Source organism: Zophobas morio, unplaced genomic scaffold (genome assembly GCF_036711695.1).
Source record: "Zophobas morio isolate AGI-343-1 ecotype UQ-CSIRO unplaced genomic scaffold, CSIRO_AGI_Zmor_V1 ptg000016l, whole genome shotgun sequence".
Taxonomy (NCBI): Eukaryota; Metazoa; Arthropoda; class Insecta; order Coleoptera; family Tenebrionidae; genus Zophobas; species Zophobas morio.
Genome location: NW_026972121.1, coordinates 541,458 through 568,198, shown reverse-complemented (window position 1 = coordinate 568,198; position 26,741 = coordinate 541,458). Strand labels below are relative to the sequence as shown.

Sequence of the window (26,741 nt, the reverse complement as noted above, 5' to 3'; positions counted from 1 at the left end):
TTCTATAATATAGTTGCCATTCTCACTCTACAGAAGAACATATAATTAATCCCGCCCACCCACCCCCCTTTATATTGCAGTGATTAGTTTTATTTTCCTTGAATTAAAGGTGCTCTTATGCTGAACAAAAATTAAATTTGTCGTTACAATGAGAAGAGGGTGGGTGGGCGGAGCTAGTACTTGGTAAGATAAGGCTAATTTTGGCAGAGAGTTTATTAGCAAATGACATACTCTCTAAGAGAATAATGAATTATGTGTTCTTGAATTGTTTTCTTATGTTACTTAATTGCAATAACATTTTTTTCTTATTTCTGAAGAAAAAAAATGAGCGAACGGGTGGGTGGGAGGGTCTAAGTTTAACTTTTAATCCACCCTCTATTTTCTTAGGGGGTATGTAATTTGCCTCAGACTAATTGTGGTAAATAAGTGAACAATATTAAGAGCAGTCATTGGAATCAACATGGGGTGGGTGGGCGGGGCTACCGCTTGCTTATACAAGATTCGGTATGAAAAATTTAACTTTATCCCCGCCCACCCACTTGTTTTCTTCAGAAATAAGAAATAAATTACGCTTTTTTTTAACAGACTACGTTCTATTAGTTCCCATTCTCACTTTACAAAAGAGCATATAATTCACCCCGCCCACCCACCCTGCCCCCGTTTCAATGATTCATTTTGTCTAGTTAGAATTAAAAGTGAATCTCAAATGAAAAGAGATAAAATCGTTAAAATGGGAACAGGGTGGGTGGGCGGGGCTAGTACTTGTTAAGATAAGACTGATTTGTGAGATCTTTTATTGGCAAATGATATACTCTCTCACAAAATGGAGGTGTTCCATTTGAAAAACACCATATATACATATCTACATTTTAAATAAATTAATAAAACATCCAGATAAAATAAGAGAATTAAGTTAAAAACCTAGGAAAAAGCTAAAATTAATCATTCCCACCCACCCATACTGGCAATTTTTTCTTCTGAAATAAGAAGTAAATCTCATAGCAAATAGCAAATAGCAAAAAAGTTACGATTGACGTTTTTTGCACTTTTTTTGTATCCTAGATTCTATAATATAGTTCTCATTCTCACTCTACAGAAGAATATATAATTAACCCCGCCCACCCACCCCGCCTCTATTTCAGTGATTAGTTTTATTTTCCCTGAATGAAAAGTGCATGCTATGCTGAACAAAAGTAAAATTTGTCGTTACAATGAGGAGAGGGTGGGTGGGCGGGGCTAGTACTTGCTAAGATAAGGCTAATTTTGGCAGATAGTTTATTAGTAAATGACACTCTCTAAGAGAATATTGAATTATATGTTCTTTAATTTTTTTCTTATGTTCCTTATTTGCAGTAACATTTATTTATTATTTTTGACGAAAAAAATGAGCGAACGGGTGGGTGGAAGGGTCTAAGTTCAACTTTTAACTCGCCCTCTATTGTCTTAGGGGGTATGTAATTTGCCTCAGACTGATTGTGGTAAATAACTGAACAATATTAAGAGCAGTCATTGGAATGAAGAAGGGGTGGGTGGGCGGGGCTACCGCTTGCTTATAAAAGATTCGGTATGAAAAAGTTAAACTTATAATTCTCCGTCCCATAATTGCAAAATCCATATTTCCTTGCAAAAACCATTTTAAACATGTTTTAAGTTTCTTGTTAGGAAAAGATGGCTAAATATATTAAGAAAAAAAAAGGCAAAATATAAGCCCCGCCCACCCACCCTGTCTCAATTCTGATGATTTTTTTTTATTCGCCCTGATCATTTTTCTATAATCGTCTATATCTCTCTAGAGCCTTCTAAATTCTTCTATATCCGCGTAAATCTTCTTATATCCGGCTATGACTGTCTAAATCCTCCTACATTCGTCTATATACTTCGATATTCGTCTATATCTTTCTGAAATCCAGTTTTTGGACGAAATTTTAAAACTACTAAAATCCGTGTGGTCTATCTAAACGAAAAGGTTTTCAGAATCACGAATTTGTGCTTATTTTTGCTCTACGATCAAGAATAATGGACAAAATCCCCACTTTTTGACGGAATTTTTAAAATTACCTAATTTCTATAGAATAGAATAGAATTTATGGCGTCCATAAGATACATACATAATATAAGAATTTATGACAAAAAAGAAAAAAACACAATAACCTATATAAAATTGTGGATAAAATGAATGGGAAAAAAACAGAACAATTACAATATTAAAGTAAATTAACCTAATGGACACAAAGGTAGAGTTCACGTGTTTGTTCTTCCACTCTACCTACGATGTAATAGAAGTATCCTTCCATATGTGTGTATATACTCCTGTATCCGTGTAGATCTTTCCATATCTTTTTATGTTTTTCTATATCCATCTGTAAACGTCTATATCCTTCTATATGCTTCTTCACCTTGACCTATCTTCTTATATACTTCTATATTTTCTATATCATTCTATATCTGTGTATATCCTTCTCTATACGTATATATCCCTCCACATCTTTGTATGTTCGTCTATATGCTTCTTCATCTTGATCTATCTTCTTATGTCCTTCTATATCTTTCTAAATTCGTCTATATACGTCATTATCTTTCTATAATTGTCTATATCTCTCTATAACCTTCTGTATTCTTCTATATCGCCCTAAATCTTTTTATATCCGACTATCTCTGTTTACATCCTCCTACATCCGTCTACATCTTTCAATATTTTTCTATATTTCTCTATACCCTTCTGTATATTTCTATATTCGTCTATATCTTTCTGAAATCCCTTTTTTGACGGAATTTTAACACTGCTCAATTTTTGTATCTGTGTATATCCTTCCACATCTTTCTATGTTCGTCTATATCCTTCTGTAAACCTCTACATCCTTCTATATGCTTCTTCATCTTGATCTATCTTTCTAAATTCTTTTATAGTTTTCTAAATTATTCTTCTACATTCGTCTAAATCCAGGTTATGTCTATCTACATCTTCCTATATCGGTCTATATATCTTTCTATACTTTTCTATATCTCTCTATGTCCTTCTATAGCTTCCTATATCCGTCTACATCTTTCTAAAATTTCCCTTTTCTGACAACATTTTAGAACTACTAAAATCGGTCCGGTCTATCTAAACGGAAATTTTTCAGGATCATAAATCTGTGTTTATTCTAGCTCTAGGATCAAGAATAATGGAGAAAAGCCCCATTTTTTGACGGGATTTTAAAACTAGCAATTTCTGTATCCTTTACATCCGTATATATCCTTCTGCATCTGTGTATATCCCTCTATATCCTTCTATGTTTGTCTATAACCTTCTATATCATATCCATCTCTATCCGTATATATCCCTCTATCTCCTAGTATGGATAGTATCCTTTGAACAACATGGTACTCAAAAACATATTATTAATTTCACGTAGAGAGTTTGCAGTTAAGCTCCGTCCTCTTATCTCACGACGTATAAAAAAATCATCAGAATTGGGATAGGACGGGTGGGTGGGGGTTATATTTTGCCCTTTTTTTTTCTTAATATACATAGGCATCTTTTCATAACAAGAAACTTAAAACATGGTTAAAATGGTTAAAAATAAAATAAAATAAATTGACTCAGTCATTACTTTTACTGCGATCGATTTAGAAGAAAATATTAATCTTTGATCTGAAACAAACCCAGGATATTTCTATTAAGTTAGTGAAGTTACAGTTTGCTCCTCCGGAGTACAGTCATTACGCGAACAAACCTCGTAAATAAAAACAACTCCTTGAAACTCCGATAATGAGAAGGAAACGGAAATTCGCTCGTTCGAAACCCAATCCATTTACGATCGTGCAGTGAACTGATGCAACCCACAAATGAAATTGCTCCACATTCACATCTTCGCCACCAAGTGGGTATTATTTGCCAAAGATTCCCAACATCATCGATTTTAACGTCAGCTGTGCTTTTACCACAAAATCGATACCTGAGCTGGTTGTAATTTAATCACGGGAGATAATTCATCGATGCGTATGAAAAAATCTTCACGTGAACAACTTAATCCCTCGACGTTTGCTCAACATTAGCATTGCGATAAAAGCTTTAAACAGGTGTCAGGCTATCTAGAATCGCAACCCCTCGTGAACTGATAACGTTGACATCAGATTTCCAAGGAAAAGCCTGTAAAACATGTGACAGACACGTAAAAAGTCCGATATCTACATTTACATCCACATTGCGTTGTGTCACGTAAGGTTAATAAGCACGTACGTTGTTTTGCGGAGGCACTTATTAATTTCAAAGTTGATATTTTGCTGTCATACGGGGCAAACGCCGAGGGAATTTTGCTTGTGGCAGAGCTACGGGAATTTTTATGACGGGACGTCAAACTAATGCCATTCTACATCCAATAAATTAAGGTATCGGTGATGAGAAGTGGCATGTGATGTGGTGGAGCTCGTCAAAATTAGTAGCAGGAATATTTGAAAAAACCCTAAACCTAAACCTTCTCCTTTGGTTCCCGCGGCTGCCTCTATTCCATCCTCAGAAAATTTCTACTTTAATAACGTTGTATCCGTTCGACTGCGCCAACCCGAAACATTTTTAATAATCAGGAGTGTTCTTCCGCTTGCAACAGCCGGCAATAAGGCAGGAATGCCGAGCAATTCAGGTGCGAGGTCTAAATTCATCGATGGAGCCGATAAAATTTATCGTTTCCAATAAAAGTAAAATTGGCCTTAATTCTGGAATGCCGCCGGTTGCGTATACCTGGGGGTGTGTACACCTATTACCCTTCATATTTATATCCGTATGCGCGGCCCATAACGCTCCTGCTTTTACGACGGATGCAATAAATCCAACGAGATGAAATGGCATGTCAGGAATATTATTTAAATTTAGTTATTCGCATGGTTCGGATATTCCCCCACTACTGAATTATGCCCGATCACGTGATGTTTCATCGAGGGTAGCGCCGGGGGTGGGGGTTTAACCGGCTTTACGACTTATAAAATCATTTATGACGGTCGGATGTTTAAAAATTGGAAGCACGCGTAAATGAAACGATAAAAGAGTGATTTCGGGAAGTTTCGAAACAATCGGAGGGTAAAGTTTGATGTTTGCGATGCAAACGGCTAAATAAAAGTGCTATTGCATTGTCTTTTGGAATTTTGCGGCAGTGCGTCCGTAATCTTAATATTATTTTTTCAGACAAGAGCGCTTGTGACAATTTAATAAAACTATCGCCCTTGATGAACGTAATTTAAAAAATGAACGTTGCGTGATTGCACTGTTCAAGCCCTCGTTTTATAATCTAAAGAAACCGATCTAAAGTTTATTGTGCTTGAACAGCATTAAGCGATCGATTTTCGCATGAAAACTGTGATGGATTGGACTGTTTTAAATTAATCATTTATTTTATAACCCCTGTAAACGTACTCAGATAATTTGATTTATGCTCGTATAAGAACACCACGATGTGTAGATGGTAAACTTGTAACATAACACACGGTTCGCCCTAACAAGTCCGCGTCTTTTGCTTTATTTAACCCTCACAACATGTTCGTGTTTACTCAACGAACAACGTCAAATTGAATTCTCGTGTTTGCACAAATCTGTCACGGATGATTATGTGCAGCAAAAGTTAAGAGAGTCACACCATGCCATTTCACAATTTCGAACCTATGCACACCTCGACACCCCAATAAAAAACCGACCCGAATTTCCGCTCGTAAATAAGCCACAAAAGTGCCAAAAGTGGGGTTGTGGTATATTTTATATTCGGTAATTGAAACATCCAGTTTTTGGTTAAAACAATTATGGTTTTTTCGGTATTAAAAGATTCCAGTTAAAATAAAATAGAGTTTATACTGTTTAATTAGTGTGCAATTGTGCATTCATAAATTGTGGAATTAAAAGATTTAACTCGGTTCTAATTTCCCTACCTAACTCTAATTCTTATTATTCAACACGGTGTTTTTCGATAATTCCCTAAAGACATACATAATTCATCACGTTTATTTGTTCTATGCGTTTCTGACGCTTTCAGACCTTTGCTAATCACTAACAGTCTGTTTGCAAATTTTAATCGAAGCTTCATTAATAATAGTTTTTATAAAATGGATTTTCGCCATTTAGAGAAAGCGTCTACTGCTACTTTCATGTTTTCTCCACTTATGTTAAGAATATCGTGCATTCCCACTGAAAATTTTTCATAACAATATACTCCTGTACTTCTGGTTTATGAATCCGCCTTGAGGTTTTCCTCGATGCATCCAAATTTTGTATGTTCCTTCTGTTGGAATTTCTCTGATTCTTTCGTTTCTATCAGATTATCTAGGATTCTATCGGATTCTTTTCATTGTCTCCGGATTTCTCTGTTTCAAATTCTTTCGAAATTCTTTCAGTTCTTTGGATTTTTTGTGCTTTATGAGTTCTTTATCTTCCTTCTGTTATTTTCTCTAGTTGTTTTGGTTTCTATCAGATTATATCGGATTCTCTCAGATTCCTTCAGATTCTTTCGGATTCTTTCACATTCTCTCAAATTCTCTCATTTCCTCTGGGTTTCTTCCGAATTGTTTCGGTTTTTCTCATATTCTTCCGCTTATTTTCTGATTCTTTCGAATTCTTTCGAAATTCTTTCGTTTCTTTGGACTTTTAGTCTTTTTCGAGTTCTTTATGTTCCTTGTGTTGGATTTTCTCTGATTCTATCTACTTATCTCGGTTTCTCTCGGATTCTTGCAGGTTCCGCTGGATTTTTTCACATTCTCTCAGATTTTCCGATATTCTTTGAGTTTCTTCCCGATTTTTCCGCGTCTCTTCGACCCTCGTGATTTCTCCTATTTTCTCATATTCTTTCGGATTCTCTCGAGTAGTTTTCGATTATTTCGAAATTCTTTCGGTTTTTGGTATTTTTCGAGTTCTTTATGTCCCTTGTGTTAGATTTTTTCTGATTCTTTAGGTTTCTACGTAACTGCCTTGGATTCTCTCGGATTCTTTGAGGTTCTTCTGGATTTTTCACATTCTCTCAGATTCTCCCATATTCTCTGGATTTTTTTCGCATTCTTCCGAATCTCTCCGATCCTGTCGGAATTTAGCCAGATTCTCTCCTGATTTCTCGGATTCTTTCGGATTTTCTCATATTCTTTCGTTTATTTTCGAATTCTTTCTGATTCTCTCGAATTGTTTCAAATTCTTTCGAAATTGTTTAGATTCTTTGGATTTTTTGTGCTTTATGAGTTCTTTATCTTCCTTGTGTTAAATTTTCTCTGATTCTTTTGGTTTTTATCAGATTGTCTCGGATTCTCTTGGATTCTCTCAGATTCCCTCATATTCTCTGGGTTTCGTCCGGATTTTTCGGCAATTCTTCGACCCTCCCGAAATTTAATCGGACTCTCTCGTGATTTCTCTTATAGTCTCGGATTTTCATATATTCTTACAATTATTTTTGGATTTTTTTCGAATTCTCTCGAATGGTCTCCGATTCCTTTGAAATTCGTTTTATGAATTCTTTGTATTCTTTCTGCTCTTTAGGTTCCTTAGTTCCTAGATTCCTTGCTTTCTCTCGGATTGCCCCCATTTTTATCGGATTTTATCGGATTTTCTCGAATTCCTCGGATTCTTTCGTTTCTATCAGATTTTCTAGGACTGTTTCGGATTCTTTTCATTCTCTCAGACTCGCATATTCTCTGGATTTCTTTCGCATCCTTCCAAATCTCTCCGATCCTGTCGGAATTTAGCCAGATTCTGTCCTGATTTCTCGGATTCTTTCGGATTTTCTCATATTCTTTCGCTTATTCTCGAATTCTTTCGGATTCTCTCAAATGGTCTTCGATTCATTCGAAATTCTTTCGCTTTTTGATGTTTTTCGAGTTCCTTATATTTCTTGTGTTGGATTTTCTCTGATTCTTTCGGTTTCTATGTAATTGTCTCGGTTTCTCTCGGATTCTTTCAGGTTCTTCTGGATTTTTTCACATTCTCTCAGATTCTACGATATTCTTTGAGTTTCTTCCGGATTTTTCCGTATCTTCCACACTGGTGATTTCTCATATTGTTTCGGATTTTCTCATATTCTTTCGCTTATTCTCGAATTCTTTCGAATTCTCTCAAATGGTCTTCGATTCATTCGAAATTCTTTCGGTTTTTGATGCTTTTCGAGTTCCTTACATTTCTTGTGTTGGATTTTCTCTAATTCTTTCGGTTTCTATGTAATTGTCTCGGTTTCTCTCGGATTCTTTTAGGTTCTTCTGGATTTTTTCACATTCTCTCAGATTCTCCCATATTCTCTGGATTTTTTTCGCATTCTTCCGAATCTCTCCGATCCTGTCGGAATTTAGCCAGATTCTCTCCTGATTTCACGGATTCTTTCAGATTCTCTAATATTCTTTCGCTTATTTTAGGATTCTTTCCGATTCTCTCTAATTGTTTCAAATTCCTTTCGAAATTCCTTAGATTCTTTGGATTTTTTATACTTTGTGGGTTCTTTCTCTTCCTTCTGTTAGATTTTCTCTGATTCTTTCAGTTTCTATCAGATTGAATCGGATTCTTTCGGATTATTTCACATTCTCCCTGATTCTCTCATATTCTATGGGTTTCTTTCGGATTTTTCCGTATCTGTTCAACCCTCCCGGAATCTAGTCAGACTCTCTCGTGATTTTTCGTATTGTCTCGGATTTTCATATATTCTTTCAATTATTTTCGGATTTTTTCGGATTCTCTCGAATGGTCTTCGATTCCTTCGAAATTCTTTCCCATTTTTATCGTTTTATGAATTCTTTGTATTCTTTCTGTTCTTTAGGTTCCTTAGTCCCTAGAGACCTTGCTTTCTCTCGAATTGTCCCGATTTTTATCGGATTTTCTCGAATTCCTCGGGTTCTTTCATTTTTATCAGCTTATCTAGGATTCTTTCGGATTATTTTCATTCTCTCAGACTCTCATATTCTTTGGGTTTCTTTCGCATTCTGCCGAATCTCTCCGATCTTGTCGGAATTTACCCAGATTTTTTCCTAATTTCTCGAATTCTTTCAGATTCTCTTATATTCTCTCGCTTATTTTCCTATTCTTTCCGATTCTCTCTAATTGTTGCAAATTACCTTCTTGAAATTCTTTCAGTTGTTTGGTTTTTTTGTGCTTTATGAGTTCTTTATCTTCCTTCTGATAGATTTTCTCTGGTTCTCTTGGACATTTTCAGATTCTTTCGGATTCTGTCACATTCTCTCAAATTCCCTCATATTCTCTGGGTTTCATCCGGATTTTTCCATGCCTCTTCGACCCTCGTGACTTCTCATATTGTTTCGGTTTTTCTCATATTCTTCCGCTTATTTTCGGATTCTTTCGGATTCTTTCGAAATTCTTTCGTTTCTTTGGATTCTTGGTCTTTTTCGAGTTCTTTATGTTCCTTGTGTTGGATATTCTCTGATTCTTTCGGTTTCTATGTAATTGTCTCTGTTTCTCTTGGATTCTTTCAGGTTCTTCTGGATTTTTTCACATTCTCTCAGATTCTCCGATATTCCTTGAGTTTCTTCCGGATTTTTCCATATCTCTTCGACCCTCGTGATTTCTCATATTGTTTCGGATTTTCTCATATTCTTTCGGTTTTTGGGGTTTTTCGAGTTTTTTATATTCCTTGTGTTAGATTTTTTCTGATTCTTTCGGTTTCTATGTAATTGTCTTGGATTTTCTCGGATCCTTTCAGGTTCTTCTTGATTTTTTCACATTCTCCCAGATTCTCTCATATTCTCTGGGTTTCTTACGGATTTTTCCGTATCTCTCCCGCAATTTAGTCGGACTCTCTCGTGATTTCTCGTACTGTCTCGGATTTTCTGATTTTCTTTCAATAATTTTCTCCGATTTCTTCGAAATTCTTTCCCATTTTTAGTGTTTTATGAATTACTTGTATTCTCGCTGTTCTTTAGGTTCCTTAGTTCCTAGATTCCTTGCTTTCTCTCGGATTGTCCAGATTTTTATCGGATTTTATCGGATTTTATCGGATTTTATCAGATTTTCTTGAATTCCTCGGATTCTTTCATATTTTCTAGATTTATTTCGCTTTCTTCAGAATCTCTCCGATCCTGTTAGAATTTAGCCAGATTCTCTCTTGATTTCTCGGATTCTTTCGGATTCTCCCATATTCTTCTGCTTATTTTCGGATTCTTTCCGATTCCCTCTAATTGTTTCAAATTCCTTTCGAAACTCTTTCGGTTCTTTGGATTTTTTGTGCTTTATGAGTTCTTTATATTCCTTCTGTTAGATTTTCTCTGATTCTTTTGGTTTCTATCAAATTGTTTCGGATTCTTTCGGATTCTTCCGGATTCTTTCACATTCTCTCTGATTCTCTCATATTTTATGGGTTTCTTTCGGATTTTTCCGTATCTCTCCGACCCACCTGAAATATGGCCGGACTCTCTCGTGATTTCTCGTATTGATTCTTTCCAAATTCTTTCGATTCTTTGGATTTTTGGTGTTTTTCGAGTTCTTTATGTTCCTTGTGTTGGACTTTCTCTGATTCTTACGGTTGCTACGAGACGGTGTCCGATTCTCTTGGATTCTTTCAAATTCTTCCGGATTCTTTCATATTCTCTCAGATTCTCTCATATTCTTTTAATTATTTTTGGATTCTTTCGGATTCTCGCGAATGGTCTTCAATTCTTTCGAAATTCTTTCGGTTCTTTGGATGTTTGATGTTTTTTGAGTTCCTTACGTTCCTTGTATTGGATTTTTTCTCATTGTTTCGGTTTCTATCAGATTGTCTCGGATTCGCTAGAACTCTTTCAGATTCTTTCGGATGCTTTCACATTCTCTTAGATTCTGTCATATTCTCTGGGTTTCTTCCGTATCTCTCCGACCTTCCCGAAATTTGACCGGACTCTCTCGTAATTTCTCGTATTGTATCGGATTTTCTCATATTCTTTCAATTATTTTTGGATTCTTTCGGATTCTCGCGAATGGTCTTCAATTCTTTCGAAATTCTTTCTGTTCTTTGGATTGTTGATGTTTTTGGAGTTCTTTATGTTCCTTGTGTTGAATTTATTCTGATTCTTTCGGTTTCTATCAGATTGTCCCGGATTGTCTCAAACTCTTTCAGATTCTTTCGGCTTCCTTCACATTCTCTCAGATTCTTTCATATTCTCTGGGTTTCTTCCGGATTCTTCCGTATTTCCCGGACCCTCCCAAAATTAGGATCGGATTTTCTCATATCCTTTGAATTCTTTTCGGATTCTTTCGAGTGGTCTTCGATTCTTTCGAAATTTTTGGTGTTTTCGAGTTTTTTATGTGCCTTGTGTTGGATTTTCTCTGATTCTTTCGGTTTCTATGAGTTTTCTCGGATTCTCTCGGATTCTTTCAGATTCTTCCGGATTCTCCCATATTCTATGCATTTCTTTCGTATTCTTCCAAATCTCTCCGATGCTCTCTAAATTTGTCCGGATTTTTTCGTAATTTCTCGAATTCTTTCTGATTCTCGTATATTCTTGCGGTCATTTTCGGATTTTTTCGTATCCTCCCGGACTGTTTCGAATTCTTTGGAATTTTCTAAAATATCGAAATATATTGTTAATTTAGTTTTCGGTTTCTGCATTTTTTTTTATTTTTTCGGCTCTTTGAATTTTTACATTTTGGCGTACTTCCCATTCTTAGCATTTTTTTGAATCCTTTGTATTCCAAGCACTATTTTAAGGTGACGTCATCAATGACCCACCAAATCAAGAACAATCGAAATTAAGCTTGTACTGGTAATATAAAAAATGGTGTCACAAGAATTTCATGCCGAATAATTCCCACAAAAATTTGGTGTTTTTTATAAGTATGTCCACCAAGGAAACTACTTACCACGAATGTGTTTTCTCCTCTGGCCAGTCGCAAAGACAATAAAAATCTGTTAAAGAAAGAAACAAACGTACGGTATGTAACGATTGCTTCTTTACCTCACCGTTACTTCAAGTTTGTATCTTTCAACTCAGTGAACTTATTACTCTTCCAACAAAGTTACGTAAGAATAGCAAGCTTCGGGCGCCAGTCGACCCACATTCCACATCGAAAATCGTGTAACAGCCGTTTATTAATTTTTATTACCCTCCAAAACCCCGTTTTATTCTTCACTCCAGCCAAGCATGCCGCCCCCGCTCGCCCTACCAATCGAACAATTATTCGCAAACAAGCCGACGTGACGGGGTTTTAAGCTCCTTCCCAGCCGACTTTTTATTATTGTTTCCCATTAGGGACCGGTTTCCGGGAAGATCGATGTCCGGAGCCGATGCCCGGACCGCAGCGCAACTTTAAACGTTCCTTTAACAAGGCAAGAATTCAATCCGTAAAAATCCGCCGTAAAAGTTTGAATCGAGCCCCGTCCTGGGGATAAGGAGGGCGGAATGGTTTAAAAACAGACGGAAAGGGTTTCCGTGTGATTTACTGGAAAAAATTACGTTGATAAATAATTCATGTCGGGAGCAGCATCCGGAACGCTAACACCGCGTGTCGCATTTGCCATCTTAGGATGCTGGAAAAATGACCGCACGTAGGCTAATCTGTCCTTTATGAAGGGAGGTGACGTGTAAATGGCCAGGACAACAGCTGGGGCGATAATTTTTAACTACGGGGGTGGATATGTGGGTCGCACGCTCCGGCAGACATATAAACACGATTTATTATTCGTATTATTCATTAATGTGATTTAATATAGAACGATGTACAAATGTAGCCAAAATTTTTTGCTTTCAGAAAAAGTACCCGTTGAATTGAAATAAATATGTGGAATGTGGACGAACGGCGTTATTAAACATTCAAAAATTCTGAGCAGGTATAACCCGCAGATTAATTACGACCGATTGTCCGAAACATTTCAGAGAACCGAATACCCAGCTCGGGTGATTTACATACAACTACGAATAGTTGAACCGTTTCGATTAGTTTGAAATTCCACTACAAATAGGGAACTTTGATGTCTTTTGTTGGATAAGTTTTTTGTTTTGCTGCTTCAGAGCGTAATTTTCACCGTACAAGTCGAACTTTGTTTATTTAATTCGGTTCCACTCGCTGTATTTACTTAGACACATATATAAACTTAAAATGGATCAGCTATAAGTAAATAAAGTTTAACGATACAGAGTTCCAACCGTTCTCTAAGTAATTAAAGTTTGGATGTGGTGGAAGAAAAAAGATACTGGGTAGAAGATTACTTTACAGCTGGTATCCATTCGTACACAATTGGCGACTAACATGAGAAATAAAATTTGAAAGTTTGGAAGTTGCCGACATCAAACAGAACACAACTTCGTAAAGTTACATAAAAGTTTACAATCAATTTTATTCGACACGCCCGCCAAGTTATTAACCAAACAAACAAAAATAAATTTCTTTGGAAGGAAGGGAAACAAAGCACAAAGTAGATAAATGGGATAGGCGGTCTTGGTGGAAGATGAATAAATAACCTTTGTTTCAAAACAGGTACGTATTAGGGCATTGATACAACGTAAATCCATACATAAATACCGAAATCATGTATCTCACCTAATTTGAAGCATCAAAAGAGCTTTACTAAATACTTTATAACGAGTCACTTCAACATGTTACCATTATATAAATGTTTTTTTGTACCATTATGTATTTTTCTTGAATTGATGTTATTCGCATCACCGCAATTAAATGAGTCAAAGCTTCCACCGGATCATATACCTACCACAAAAATATGCAAAAGCTATTCATAAATTACTACCCTCACTATAAATAATACACCCATTATACTAATTACGTAGATGAGTGCACGTCACCCCCTAACGCAGATGAATGGCCCAACACAAATTTTTATCAAGTATTACATCAGTTTTGGTCGTTCCATGAACATTAGCCGCCACAAGAAAATCGATTCTGTACTAAAATCAAACTGAGAGCATTCCAATGGGTCCTTGTGCAAATAACAAATCTTCAGATATGCAAGCAATTTATTGTGGAAACATCTGGATCCGTGATTTTCGAAATGGCTTCAGCCATCGCGTGAGGATCAACGGAACTCCAATAATAAAGCAAATATTCCTCTAGATTGTTAATATAAATAAACTTCGATCCCGACGGTATTAAGTTTGATGAAATTTCTCTAAACGTATAATGTCGATTTCAGAGACGCTTTTTGTGGACGGCAATGGGATTTGTTTGGGTTTTCACACGTAGGGGAGGGAAAGGTAGATTAACTTGCAAACAAACGCGATTGAACGGGGATGCTTGGTTGTGAGGATCCAGTTACGTATTTTTCCCTTGGGTGGCGTAGAACGAAACTATATCAGGTCATATCAAATGTTACCATGTTTTGTTGTCGTACTAAACACTCTAAGATTCTTTCTATTGTTGCTTATAACAGATTCTGTATGAAAAAAATAAACTTAGTCCCGCCCACCCACCCGTTCTCTAATTTTTTTCTTCAGAAATAAGGAATAAATGGCATAACTAAAAAATTTACGATTCATTTGTTAAAAAAATCAGTAAATGACTGAACAATATTGACAGTAATCACTGGAATGAAGAAAGGGTGGGCGGGCGGGGCTATTCCTTGTTTATTATAAAAGATTCTGTATGAATAGGTTAAACTTAGAACCGCCCACCCACCCGTTTTGATTTTTTTTAACAAAAAAAATTACGATTAATTTGTTACAAATATCAGTAAATGACTGAACAATATTGACAGTGATCACTGGAATGAAGAAGGGGTGGGTGGGCGGGGCTAATATTATTTGCTTATTATAAAAGATTCTGTATGAAAAAGTTAAACTTAGTTCCCCTTCTCGCCTTACAAAAGGACATATAATTTGCTCCGCCCACTCACCCGAACTCCATTTCAGTGATTCATTTTGTCTAAAACATTATTGGTGGTGATGATTAGACAAAATTTGAGAGATTTCAGATTATCTGTTTAATATAAATCCGGGACGGCTGACAGACGGATAGACGGACAGACGGATAGACAGACGAAAACGGGAGAACTATTTCTTTGTACTCTAGGGCTCATTAAAGGTCGAGAAAAGGTAAAAATAGAGAGAGAAAAAATCAAAATTAGGAAACAACGTTTTGACATTTAATTTGGAATCTGCAAAACCGAATGCTTTGAAATCTTGCAGATAGTTTACAGTTATGATAAGCCTGATAAGTTTTTATTCAAAATATATTTACTTGTCCCCTCCAAAAAATCGATGACGTCACCTCAAAAGTTTGCCGCATCAATCCTATTTTGCAATTAAGCCCCGCCTTCGATCTGACAGCGGATGAAAAATTCACCACAAATGAGTATTGAAATCGAGGCGGGTATGGGTGGGGCCTAATCTTTGGCTTTATTTTTTTTAATGTACATAGTATTCTTTGAACAACACAATACTCAAAAAGATGTTTTTAATTTCTCATAGAGAAATAAGGATTTTGCAGTTAAGCTCTGCCTTCTTGACTCACGACAAATACAAAAAATCATTACAATTGAGATAGGGCGGGTGGGCGGGGCTATATTTTGACTTTTTTTTGTCTTAATATAGATAGTCATCTCACAACAAAAAACTTAGAATATGGTTAAAATGGAATAGACTTCGTCCCATAATTGCAAAATACATATTTCCTTGCAAAAACCATTTTAACCATGTTTTAAGTTTCTCGTTATCAAAAGATGCCTATGTATATTAAGAAAAAAAAAAGCAAAATATATCCCCCGCCCACCCGCCCTATCTCAATTCTGATGATTTTTTTAATTCGTCGTGAGATAAGAGGGCGGAGCTTAACTGCAAAATCTCTACGTGAAATTAAAAATATGTTTTTGAGTACCATGTTGTTCAAATAATACTATCCATACTAGGAGATGGAGGGATATATACGTATAGAGAAGGATATGACATAGAAGGTTATAGACAAACATAGAAGGATATAGAGGGATATACACATATACAGAAGGATATATACGAATCTGAAAGATATAGAAATTGCTAGTTTAAAAATCCCCTCAAAAGATGAGGCTTTCCTCCATTATTCTTGATCCTAAAGCTAAAATAAACACAGGTTTGTGATCCTGAAAAATTTCCGTTTAGATAGACCGGACCGATTTTAGTAGTTCTAAAATTTTGTCAGAAAAGGGAAATTTTAGAAAGATGTAGATGGATGTAGAAAGCTATAGAAGGACATAGAGAGATATAGAAAAATATAGAAAGATATACAGACCGATATAGGAAGATGTAGACAGACATAACTTGGATATAGAAGAATGTAGAAGAATAATTTAGAAAACTATAAAAGGATTTAGAAAAATAGATCAAGATGAACAAGCATATAGAAGGATGTAGAGGTTTACAGAAGGATATAGACGAACATAGAAAGATATGGAAGGATGTACACAGATACAAAAATTGAGTAGTTTTAAATTCCGTCAAAAACGGGATTTCAGAAAGATATAGACGAATATAGAAATATATAGAAGGATATAGAGAAATATAGAAAAATATAGAAAGATGTAGACGGATATAGGAGGATGTACACAGAGATAGTCGGATATAAAAAGATTTAGGGAGATATAGAAGAATACAGAAGGTTATAGACAGATATAGACAATTATAGAAAGATAACGACGTATATAGACGAATTTAGAAAGATATAGAAGGATATAAGAAGATAGATCTAGATGAAGAAGCATATAGACGAACATACAAAGATATGGAGGGATATATACGTATAGACAAGGATATACACAGATATAGAAGGATATAGAAAATATACAAGTATATAAGAAGATAGATCAAGATGAAGAAGTATATAGAAGGATATAGACGTTTACAGATGGATATAGAAATACATAGAAAGATATGGATGGATATACACAGATACAGAAGAATATATACGGATGTAAAGGATATAGAAATTGCGAGTTTTAAAATCCCGTCAAAAGATGGGGCTTTTCTCCTATATTCTTGACCCTAGAGCTGAAATAAACACAGATTTGTGATCCTGAAAAATTTCCGTTTAGATAGACCGGACCGATTTTAGTAGTTCTAAAATTTTGTCAGAAAAGGGAAATTTTAGAAAGATGTAGACGGATGTAGAAAGCTATAGAAGGACATAGAGAGATATAGAAAAATATAGAAAGATATATAGACCGATAGAGGAAGATGTAGACAGACATAACCTGGATACAGAAGAATGTAGAAGGATAATTTAGAAAACTATAAAAGGATTGAGAAAGATAGATATAGATGAAGAAGCATATAGAAGGATGTAGAGGTTTACAGAAGGATATAGACGAACATAGAAAGATATGGAAGGATATACACAGATACAAAAAAGGGATTTCAGAAAGATATAGACAAATATAGAAATATATAGAAGGATGTAGAGAAATATAGATAAATATAGAGAGATGTAGACGGACGTAGGAGGATGTAAACAGAGATAGCCGATTATATAAAAAGATTTAGGGAGATATAGAAGAATACAGAAGGTTATAGAGAGATATAGACAATTATAGCAAGATAATGACGTATATAGACGAATTTAAAAAGATATAGAAGGATATAAGAAGATAGATCAAGATGAAGAAGCATATAGACAAACATACAAAGATGTGGAGGGATATATACGTATAGAGAAGGATATACACAGATATAGAAGGATATAGAAAATATAGAAGTATATAAGAAGATAGATCAAGATGAAGAACTATATAGAAGGATATAGATGTTTACAGATGGATATAAAAAAACATAGAAAGATATGGAGGGATCTACACAGATGCAGAAGTATATACACACATATGGAAGGATACTTCTATTACATCGTGGGTAGAGTGGAAGAACAAACACGTGAACTCTACCTTTGTGTCCATTAGGTTAATTTAGTTTAATATTGTAATTGTTCTGTTTTTTTCCCATTCATTTTATCCACAATTTTATATATGTTATTGTGTTTTTTTCTTTTTTGTCATAAATTCTTATATTATGTATGTATCTTATGGACGCCATAAATTCTATTCTATTCTATAGAAATTAGGTAATTTTAAAATTCCGTCAAAAAGTGTCCATTATTCTTGATCGTAGAGCAAAAATAAGCACAAATTCGTGATTCTGAAAACCTTTTCGTTTAGATAGACCACACGGATTTTAGTGGTTTTAAAATTTCGTCAAAAAACTGGATTTCAGAAAGATATAGACGAATATAGAAGTATATAGACGGATATAGGAGGATGTAGACAGACATAGCCGGATATAAGAAGATTTACGCGGATTTAGAAGAATTTAGAATGCTGTAGAGAGATATAGACGATTATAGAAAAATAATCAAGGCGAATAAAAAAAATCATCAGAATTGAGATAGGGCGGGTGGGTGGGGCTTATATTTTGCCTTTTTTTTCTTAATATACTTAGCCATCTTTTCATAACAAGAAACTTAAAACATGGTTAAAATGGTTTTTGCAAGGAAATACGGATTTTGCAATTGTGGGGCGGAGCCTAATTGCAAAATCGATGTTTCCTTATACAAATTTTCTATTTTGAACATGTTTTAAGTTTCATGTGAAAAGAAGTCTACACATATTAAAACAAAAAGGCAAAATGTAAGCCCCGCCCACCCGCCCGATCTCAATTGTGATGATTTTTTTTATTCCTCATGAGCCGAGAGGGCGAAGCTTAACTGCAAAATACTTATTTTTTTACAAGAAATTAAAAACATGTTTTTGAGTATCGTGTTGTTCAAAGAATTCTATGTATATTAAGAAAAGAAGGCTAAATATAAACCCCGCCCACCCACCTCATCTCAATTATGGTGATTTTTTTATTCTTAGAAACTTAAAACACGTTTAAAATGGTGAATTATTGTCAAGAAATATGGATGTTGCAATTAGGCTCCGCCTCTAGGTCTACCAACAAATGAAAATTTCATTATTATTAAGATCAGGGCAGTTATGGGTGGAGCTTCTTAATCTTTGACTTTAATTTTTTCTTAATATATGCACATAGTATTTTTTGAATAATACAGTACTCAAAAACATGTCTTACATGGTAATTTGTCGTAGCAAAATAAGGATTTTACAGTTATGCTCCGCCCCTAGACTTACGACGAATAAAAATGAATCATCAGAATTGAGATAGGGCGGGTGGGCGGGGTTTACATTTGGCCTTTTTTTTCTTAATATACATAGCCACTTTGCATTTCAAACTTATGACATGGTTAAAATGTTTTTTGCAAGAAAATATGAATTTTGCAATTATGGGGCGAAGCCTAATTGCAAAATCGATATTTCCTTATACAAATTTTCTGGAAAATGTGAGAATACGCTCGTCTTTATAACAATAAAACAATGATAAAGTAAGAATTATAATAATGACATTCAGAATATTTTGTTCGATGGAGGCTTATGAATAATTTTAGTCATCTGTTTTGGGGCGATAAACTCATTCAAATCAAACAAATGTCTACGTGACATTCTTCCGATGTAATGTATTCCCGTGGATAATGTGCTGTAAATAACTTTTTTGCACTCATAACCTTTTTTGATGACCTTGGTTCATTCGACATTACGTAAAAACTGGCCCCTGTGCCATGAATAAGTACAAACAAATAACGTATGTATGTATGGACATTAAGGTTAAAAGAAAACGAACAGGGTCATAGAAGGTGAAAAACGTATGGATTCGCACACCTTGAGGGCTAGGTTATTCTAGGATGATCCCGGAACTTGGGTTTACATTTACAAATTACATCTTTAATATTATTTCTCGTACCAAACTCTTCTTCATTATTGTCCAGTGATTGTCTTTCCAACCTATCCCTTTTCTAAAATATCCACGCAAATTCGCAATCATCCCACCTATCCCCTCAATCAAGCATTTTTCTCTCCACCACTTTCCCCTACACGTGCCGATCGATGTGGACATTTTAAACCGATTGCGCCAAAATGACGAAGAAATCCCGACGCAACCCTCCAATGGACAACGAAACGCTTTCAGCGCCGATTCATGAAACTTTAAAGAAAATTATTTCTCTCTCGGAGTTTCGTGGTGCTTCAGGTGTCGTCATGTTTATGATGTGTCAGGATCGGATCCCGGGGCTCCCTAGGGAGAGCTAGTGTCCGACCGGCTGAAAATTGGACGTCTTTGACGACGTGTTCGACTCGGAAGTCTCTGCATGTAAAAGGACGCTTATTTCGTCACCCCCATTGATATTCTGGGCGATATTGGCCTAGCCGAAATCCGCCCTATAAATATTGGATTTTTAATCCGGGACACAGTCAGGATAAGTAATTCGGGAAGCACACGCGGTTAATATTCGGCTCTAAGTTGATGTCGTATTCTGAGTTTTGTTTTCGTTTCAGGTGGGTACTACATGATCGACCGCAAAATGCTGCGTCTACAAATCATCGTTTTGAATACGAACCTCATGAGAAGAGGCGACAACGACGAGGAGGCGACGGAACAATGGAGGTGGCTGCATACCGTGTTAGAGAAGTTTCAACTGGACCGTAAAACGGTGAGTTCTCTTTAATGAGCAGAACATTAGTCCCTTGAAGAAGTCCCTAAATAATAATTATTATGCAACTTGAACAGTTTATTATCCCGAGGGTAATTGCAAGTTACTTTGCGTAGACTTTGTGACATCTACATTAGGAAAAATGTTCATTATCGTCGCTGGCGCATTAACAGGAGCATATTTTAAGACACGAAACAGAGTCCATACGCAAGGAGTAAAGACATATTGTGGCTGATACCCACTTGACTCGATTCATACTCTTATCTCCTCTTATTAGGTGTAAACGAAATCTTGCGAACAAGTAGGAGGATGAGATTTGCCTTCAGAGAATCGAGGACATGTTATCATCATGTAGTTCTAATGGCATGATCGGAGCTCTCTGAGAGATTTTGAACCTTTACAGTATTTGGAATATTTTCACAAATTCAGTAAAATGTTTAGAATTTTTAAAATCGAGTAAATTTTTGAAATTTCCAGAATTCAACGTTTTCCACAGTTTTCAAGATTTCTAGGTCTTCCAAAATTTTCACACTTTCTATAAATTTCCAGATTTTCTAAAATTAATAGACCCCAAGAGTCTTTAAATTTTGAAATTTTTGGAATCTCTGGAATCTTTAGAATCTCTGGGATGTATAAATAATAATTAGGGTGTTCAAGATTCTTCAGATTTTTACGACTTTTAGATTTTTAGAATTCTTGTTTGGAATCTTTAAAATTTTTGGCATGTTAAAAGTTCGTGTGTTTTTTACAAATTATAGAATCTTTGAAACATTTGGAAGATAAGGAGGAAAAATGGAAGGAAACAAAGCAAAGAAAAAGGAAAGGGGAAGAGCAAGCGGGGAAATAGTAATGGGAATTAGAGAAGAAATGCAAGAATTGGAAAAGGGAAGTAATAATAAAAACGGGCTAATGAAGAAAGTAATACAGCTGAATAACAATCGATGGGAAATAATAAACTTTTATAGCAAGAAAATGGAGGAAGCCAAGATAAACATTGAAAAGGAAACAAAAGAAAAAGGAGATGAAAAGATACTTATAGGAGGGGATTTTAACGCAAGACTGGGGGATAAGGGGACCACAATTATAGATAAAGAAAAGAAGATCAAAAGACAAAGCAAATAACAAAGAAGGGAAAATATTGTGGAAGATAATAGAAGAAATGGGATGGGAAATTTTGAATGGAAACAAGGAAGAAGATAAAGAAGAAGAATGGACGAACGTAGAAGCTAGAGGAGAATCAATTGTAGACTATGGGATTGTCAACGAAGAGGCGTGGGAAGAAATAGAGAGTTTCAAAGTGGGGGAAAGGGTAGAATCAGACCACATGCCACTAGAAATAAAAATCAAAGAGTACGAAAAACAAGAACGAAGAAACGAAAGAAAAGAACTAGAAAAAATAATATGGGATGAAGAGGGAATTCAAAGATACAGAAGTATACTAGAAAAAAAGAAATTCGAAATAAAAGAAGATATAGAAGCTATGATAGCAGAACTGATCAACTTAATTGTAGAAGCTACGAAAAAAAAAAAGATATACGTATGGCAAGGGAGGAATAATGGATGGAACAGAGAATGTAGTGAGTTGAAGAGAAAAGTAAGGGAAAAATTAAGAAAATGGAAGAATAACAGGGGAAGGAAAGAAGAGTACTTAAAAGCAAAAGAGAATTATTGGAAACAATGTTAATAAAGAAAAAGAGAAAAACGAGAAGAAGAAGAAAAGACAATAAAGTTCCTGAAAACAGAAGAAGAAGTATGGAGATATATAAATAAGGAACGGAGAAGGAAGACTAAAGTCAGTAGGAAAATGAAAATACAATAATGGAAAAGAACGAAGCGTGGATGTTCGGGACAGAAAGAGTGAAAGAAAGGATATGGGAAGTGGTAGATGGAGTTTGGAAGGGAAAAGGGTTTCCCCGGCAGTGGAGAGAAGGTATAATAATCCCATGTTATCAGACGGTAAGGCAGGGTTTAGGAAAGGAAGAGGTACTATGGACAATGTGTTCATCCTGTGGCATTTAGTGGGAAGAGAAATAAGGAAAGAGGGTGGACGAATGTACGCATTGTTCATAGATTTCAAAGCAGCGTTTGATAGCATGAATAGAGAAAAAATGTGGAAGTATTTGAGGAGAAAGAGAGTAGATAGATGCATACTTGGTGACGAAATTGGAAGAAATATATGAAGAAACAATAAGTAAGGTGAGAGTGAATGGAATAGAAAGCGAGAGTTTTTATACAAATAGAGGAGTGAGACAGGGATGCCCACTCAGTCCCGCATTGTTTGCAGCTTATCTAGAAGATACAGATGAAATCTTCAGAAAAGCACAGACAGGAGGGTGGTAGTAGGCAAAAAGAAAGTGTGGTCGCTGGCGTACGCAGGTGATTTGGCAAAAAAAGAGAAGAAATGAAAACAATGATTAAAAATTTCGAGAAGTACGTACAAAAAAAAGAATTGGAAGTGAATATAGAAAAAACAAAAATGGTGGTGTTTGGGAAGAAAGTAAGAAAGGAGAAGGAAGAATGGGCATGGAGAAGGAAGAAGATTAAACAGGTGAAAGATTTCCAGTACTTAGGATATACATTAAAGAACAATAACTCAGATACAGCTCATATTCAAGAAATGGTCCGAAAAGCGAACAAAGTGATACGAATAGTATGAGGAATAGGAGAGAGAAAATTTGGACATCATTATAAGAGAAGAATGATGATGTTTGATAGTTTGATCAAAAGTGTATTTACGTACGGAGCTGAGATTTGGGGATGGAGGGAATATGAAGAAAAAGAGAGAATGCAAGAAAAATACATAAAATGGACATTGGGATTGGAAAAGTATACGCCGGGGTATATAGTCATAAGAAACAAAAAGGGAAAAAATGAGAGTGGAACTGGGTAAAAGGGCGGTTGCATTTGAAGAGAAGTTTAGTGAGAGAAGTGATTGTAAAATATTGCAAGAATGTTGGAAAGAAATAAAAAAGGAAGGGGAAAAACATGTTTGGAACGAAAGAGACAAGTATTATGAAGGAAAGGGATATGAATGTGAAGAAATGGGAAGGAGTATGAAAGAAGAAGTGAGTGTAAGAGATAAGGATATAGATAAGTAAGAACGTAGATCGAGAATATCAGAGTCTAGATATAATGCACAGTATAGAAAAATAGTAAAGAATGAAGTACGAAAGTACACACGAAGAGAAAATAAAGGAGAAAAGAATGATGTCGAGATTCAGGTGTGGAAACGAAGAGAAAGAGAATAATATATATATAATAATAATCCTGCTGTTCAAAAAATACTAATACTCAGGATACTCTGAAACATGTTTCTAATTTGTTGTAAAGAAATAAGTATTATGTAGTTAAGTTCCGTCCCCTTGATTCACGTCGAATTAAAAAAAATCATTACAATAGAGAAAGGGCGGGTGGGGGGGCTTATATTTTTCCGTTTTGTTTTAATATGTGTAGACTTCTTTTCACAACAAAAAACTTAAAACATGTTTAAAATGGAAAATTTGTATAAGGAAATATCGATTTAGGAATTAGGCTCCACCCCATAATTGCAAAATCCATATTTCCTTGCAAAAATGTACCATTTGTAAGCATGTTCTAAGTTTCTTGTTGTGGAAATATGAAAAAAGGGCAAAATATAAGCCCCGCCCACCCGCCCTACTCAATTCTGCTGATTTGTTTTTATTCGTCGTAAGCCGGCGGGTGGAGCCTAATCGTAAAATCCTTATTTTTCTACAAGAAATGACTATGCGAAAAGTGTTCTTATGTAATCGTATAATACAAAGAAAACTAAATGTATTAATTAGAAACAAATTGTCAGAGCGAGAGGCGGAGCGTAATTGCAAAATCCATATTTCCCTGTACAAACTTACCATTTTAAACATGTTTTAAATTTCTTGTTGTGAAAAGAAGTCTACACATATTAAAACAAAGAGGCAAAATGTAAGCCCGCCCACCCGCCCTATCTCAATTGTAATGATTTTTTTATTCGCCGTGAATCAAGGGGGTGGAGCTTAACTGCAAAATGCTTTTTTCTTTACAAAAAATTAAAAACATGTTTTTGAGTATCGTGTTATTCAAAGAACACTACGTATTTTAAGAAAAAAAGGCAAAATATAAACCCCGCCCACCCACCCCTCTCAATTGTGATGATTTTTTTAATTCTTAGAAACCTAAAACACGTTTAAAATGGTACATTTTTGTAAGGAAATATGGATTTTGCAATTAGGCTCCGCCCCTTAATTTGCCAACGAATGAAAACTTCATTACTATTTAGATCAAGGCAGGTATGGGTGGGACTTAATCTTTAGTTTTAATCTTTTCTTAATATATGTACATAGCATTTTTTTTAACACGATGCTCAAAAACACGTCTTACATGGTAATTTCTTGTAGAGAAATAATAAGGATTTTGCAGTTAAATTTTGCTCCCTCGGCTCTCGACGATTAAAAAAAAAATCATCACAATGGATATAGGGTGGGTGGGCGGGGCTTATATTTTGCCTTTTTTCTTCTTAATATGTGTAGTCATCTTTTCACAACAAAAAACTTGAAACATGTTTAAAATGGTAAATTTGTATAGGAAAATATCTATTTTGCAATAGGGTATTCCACGCAAAGCTAAAGTAGAAGTCGCCACCACCGAAAGGGCACGAATTTGTAACCAAAGGTTGGCAACAGCCAAATTGACATTTGTGTTGTGTGTATTTGTCAGCTGCCTTGGTTAATCAGTCTTTGTACATTTTGTATGATTTGAATAAAAATTTACTGTTAATATATCTACTAATACATCCGCCGCATATAGAGGGACAACTTTACCACATGAAAGTCACTATATTTGACACTTTTTGGTCATTTTGCCCTTACAGACGTGGAGCCTCTAACGGTACAAAGTGCCAGAGAAATACCCTATTACGCAATTACGCTCCGCCCCTCGGTTTTACAACGAATGAAAAATTCATTACGATTGAGATCGAGACGGGTGGGTGGGGCTTCTCTTTTGGTTTTCTATTTTAATTAATACATTTAGTTTTCTTTGTATAACACGATTACTTAAGAACACATCTCACATGGTAATTTTTCCTAAAAAAAATAAGGATTTTAGAATTAAGCTCCACCTCTCGGTTTACGACGAATATAAAAAATCATCAGAATTGTGACAGGGCGGATGGGCGGGGCTTATATTTTGGCGTTTTTTTCTGAATATATATAGCCATCTGTTCACAACAAGATACTAAGAATATAGTTAAAATTGTACATTTTTGCAAGGAAATATGGTTTTTGCAGTCATGGGGTAGAGCCTAATTGCAAAATCGATAGTTCCTTATACAAATTTATCATTTTAAGTTTTATGTTGTGAAAAGAAATCCATACATATTCAAACAAAAATTACCAATTACCACGAAAACTGCAGCAAAAATTTGCAACAAATCAAAAAATGCCTTAATAATTACAAAACTCGAGCTGTTAAAACTCATTTCGGTTTTAATGTATAGCAAAATAATGTTGAGATAATTAGTTAAACTGGTAAAATTGTATGATAAAATTGTACAAATTCAGACGTGGCGCAGTCGGTGGGATTAGCTATTAGTAAACTCGGTGCTTGTAAATTTGACGTGACAAAAGTAGAACGCAATTTCCAATAATTAAAATAATTGCACGAATATGTTAAAATTAATGTCTCTCCTCATTCCATTTCGAAATTATTCCCGCGAGAAATTATTAAGTAGCTATAAAACACCCCACCCTAAAAAATAAAGCTGATACAAACCCCAAACAACCTATGTAAACAGCCGCCGAAGCGGCATAGCCATGTAGCCAGGAGTCATTTGCAGACATTCTGGTGGACCGTAACAATCCGAATCTAAAGCTTTGTTTCCATTCATGCAAATCATTGAACAGCAATTATCACAAAAAAGCTCATCGAGCGCTTTTGCACAGTGCAGCGTATTTTTTCCGGCACTAACAACAATTCCATGTAGCGCTGTAATTCCGGAAATTAAACGAGACATGGAAGCCAAAAGAGCAAGCGTTGCAGCTCACCAAGAACCCTTGTGAAGAGCCATCCGAAAGTTTCGTTCAGACGGAGTGGCCGGCCATTAAGCCCTTAATACCAGAGACTGAATAAGAGGTTTGAAAGCAACAACAAGAAATGAGTTAGTGTAGTGGCCATTGCCGCGTCCTGGAGGTCCTCGTCGAGTGCTTGACCTCGATGAAGTATCGGCTCATTTCTGGTCCTAATGCGTCCACTTTGTGCGGCGAATGGACGCTGTGTCGTCCTAATGACGGCTGAATAAATTAATTTAATGGCAGTCTGCTTATGA

General features: G+C 35.5%; 1 protein-coding gene across 1 annotated transcript in view; it reads left to right on the top strand.

Moving 5' to 3' along the window:
- Positions 1–26,741, top strand: part of LOC135129479 (acid sphingomyelinase-like phosphodiesterase 3b) — a 266,257-nt gene that overhangs the window by 193,735 nt on the left and 45,781 nt on the right. Inside the window, exon 5 of the mRNA XM_064056628.1 lies at positions 20,268–20,422. Within this exon, the coding sequence (XP_063912698.1) occupies positions 20,268–20,422 (155 nt within the window). The remainder of the gene's footprint in view (positions 1–20,267; positions 20,423–26,741) is intronic.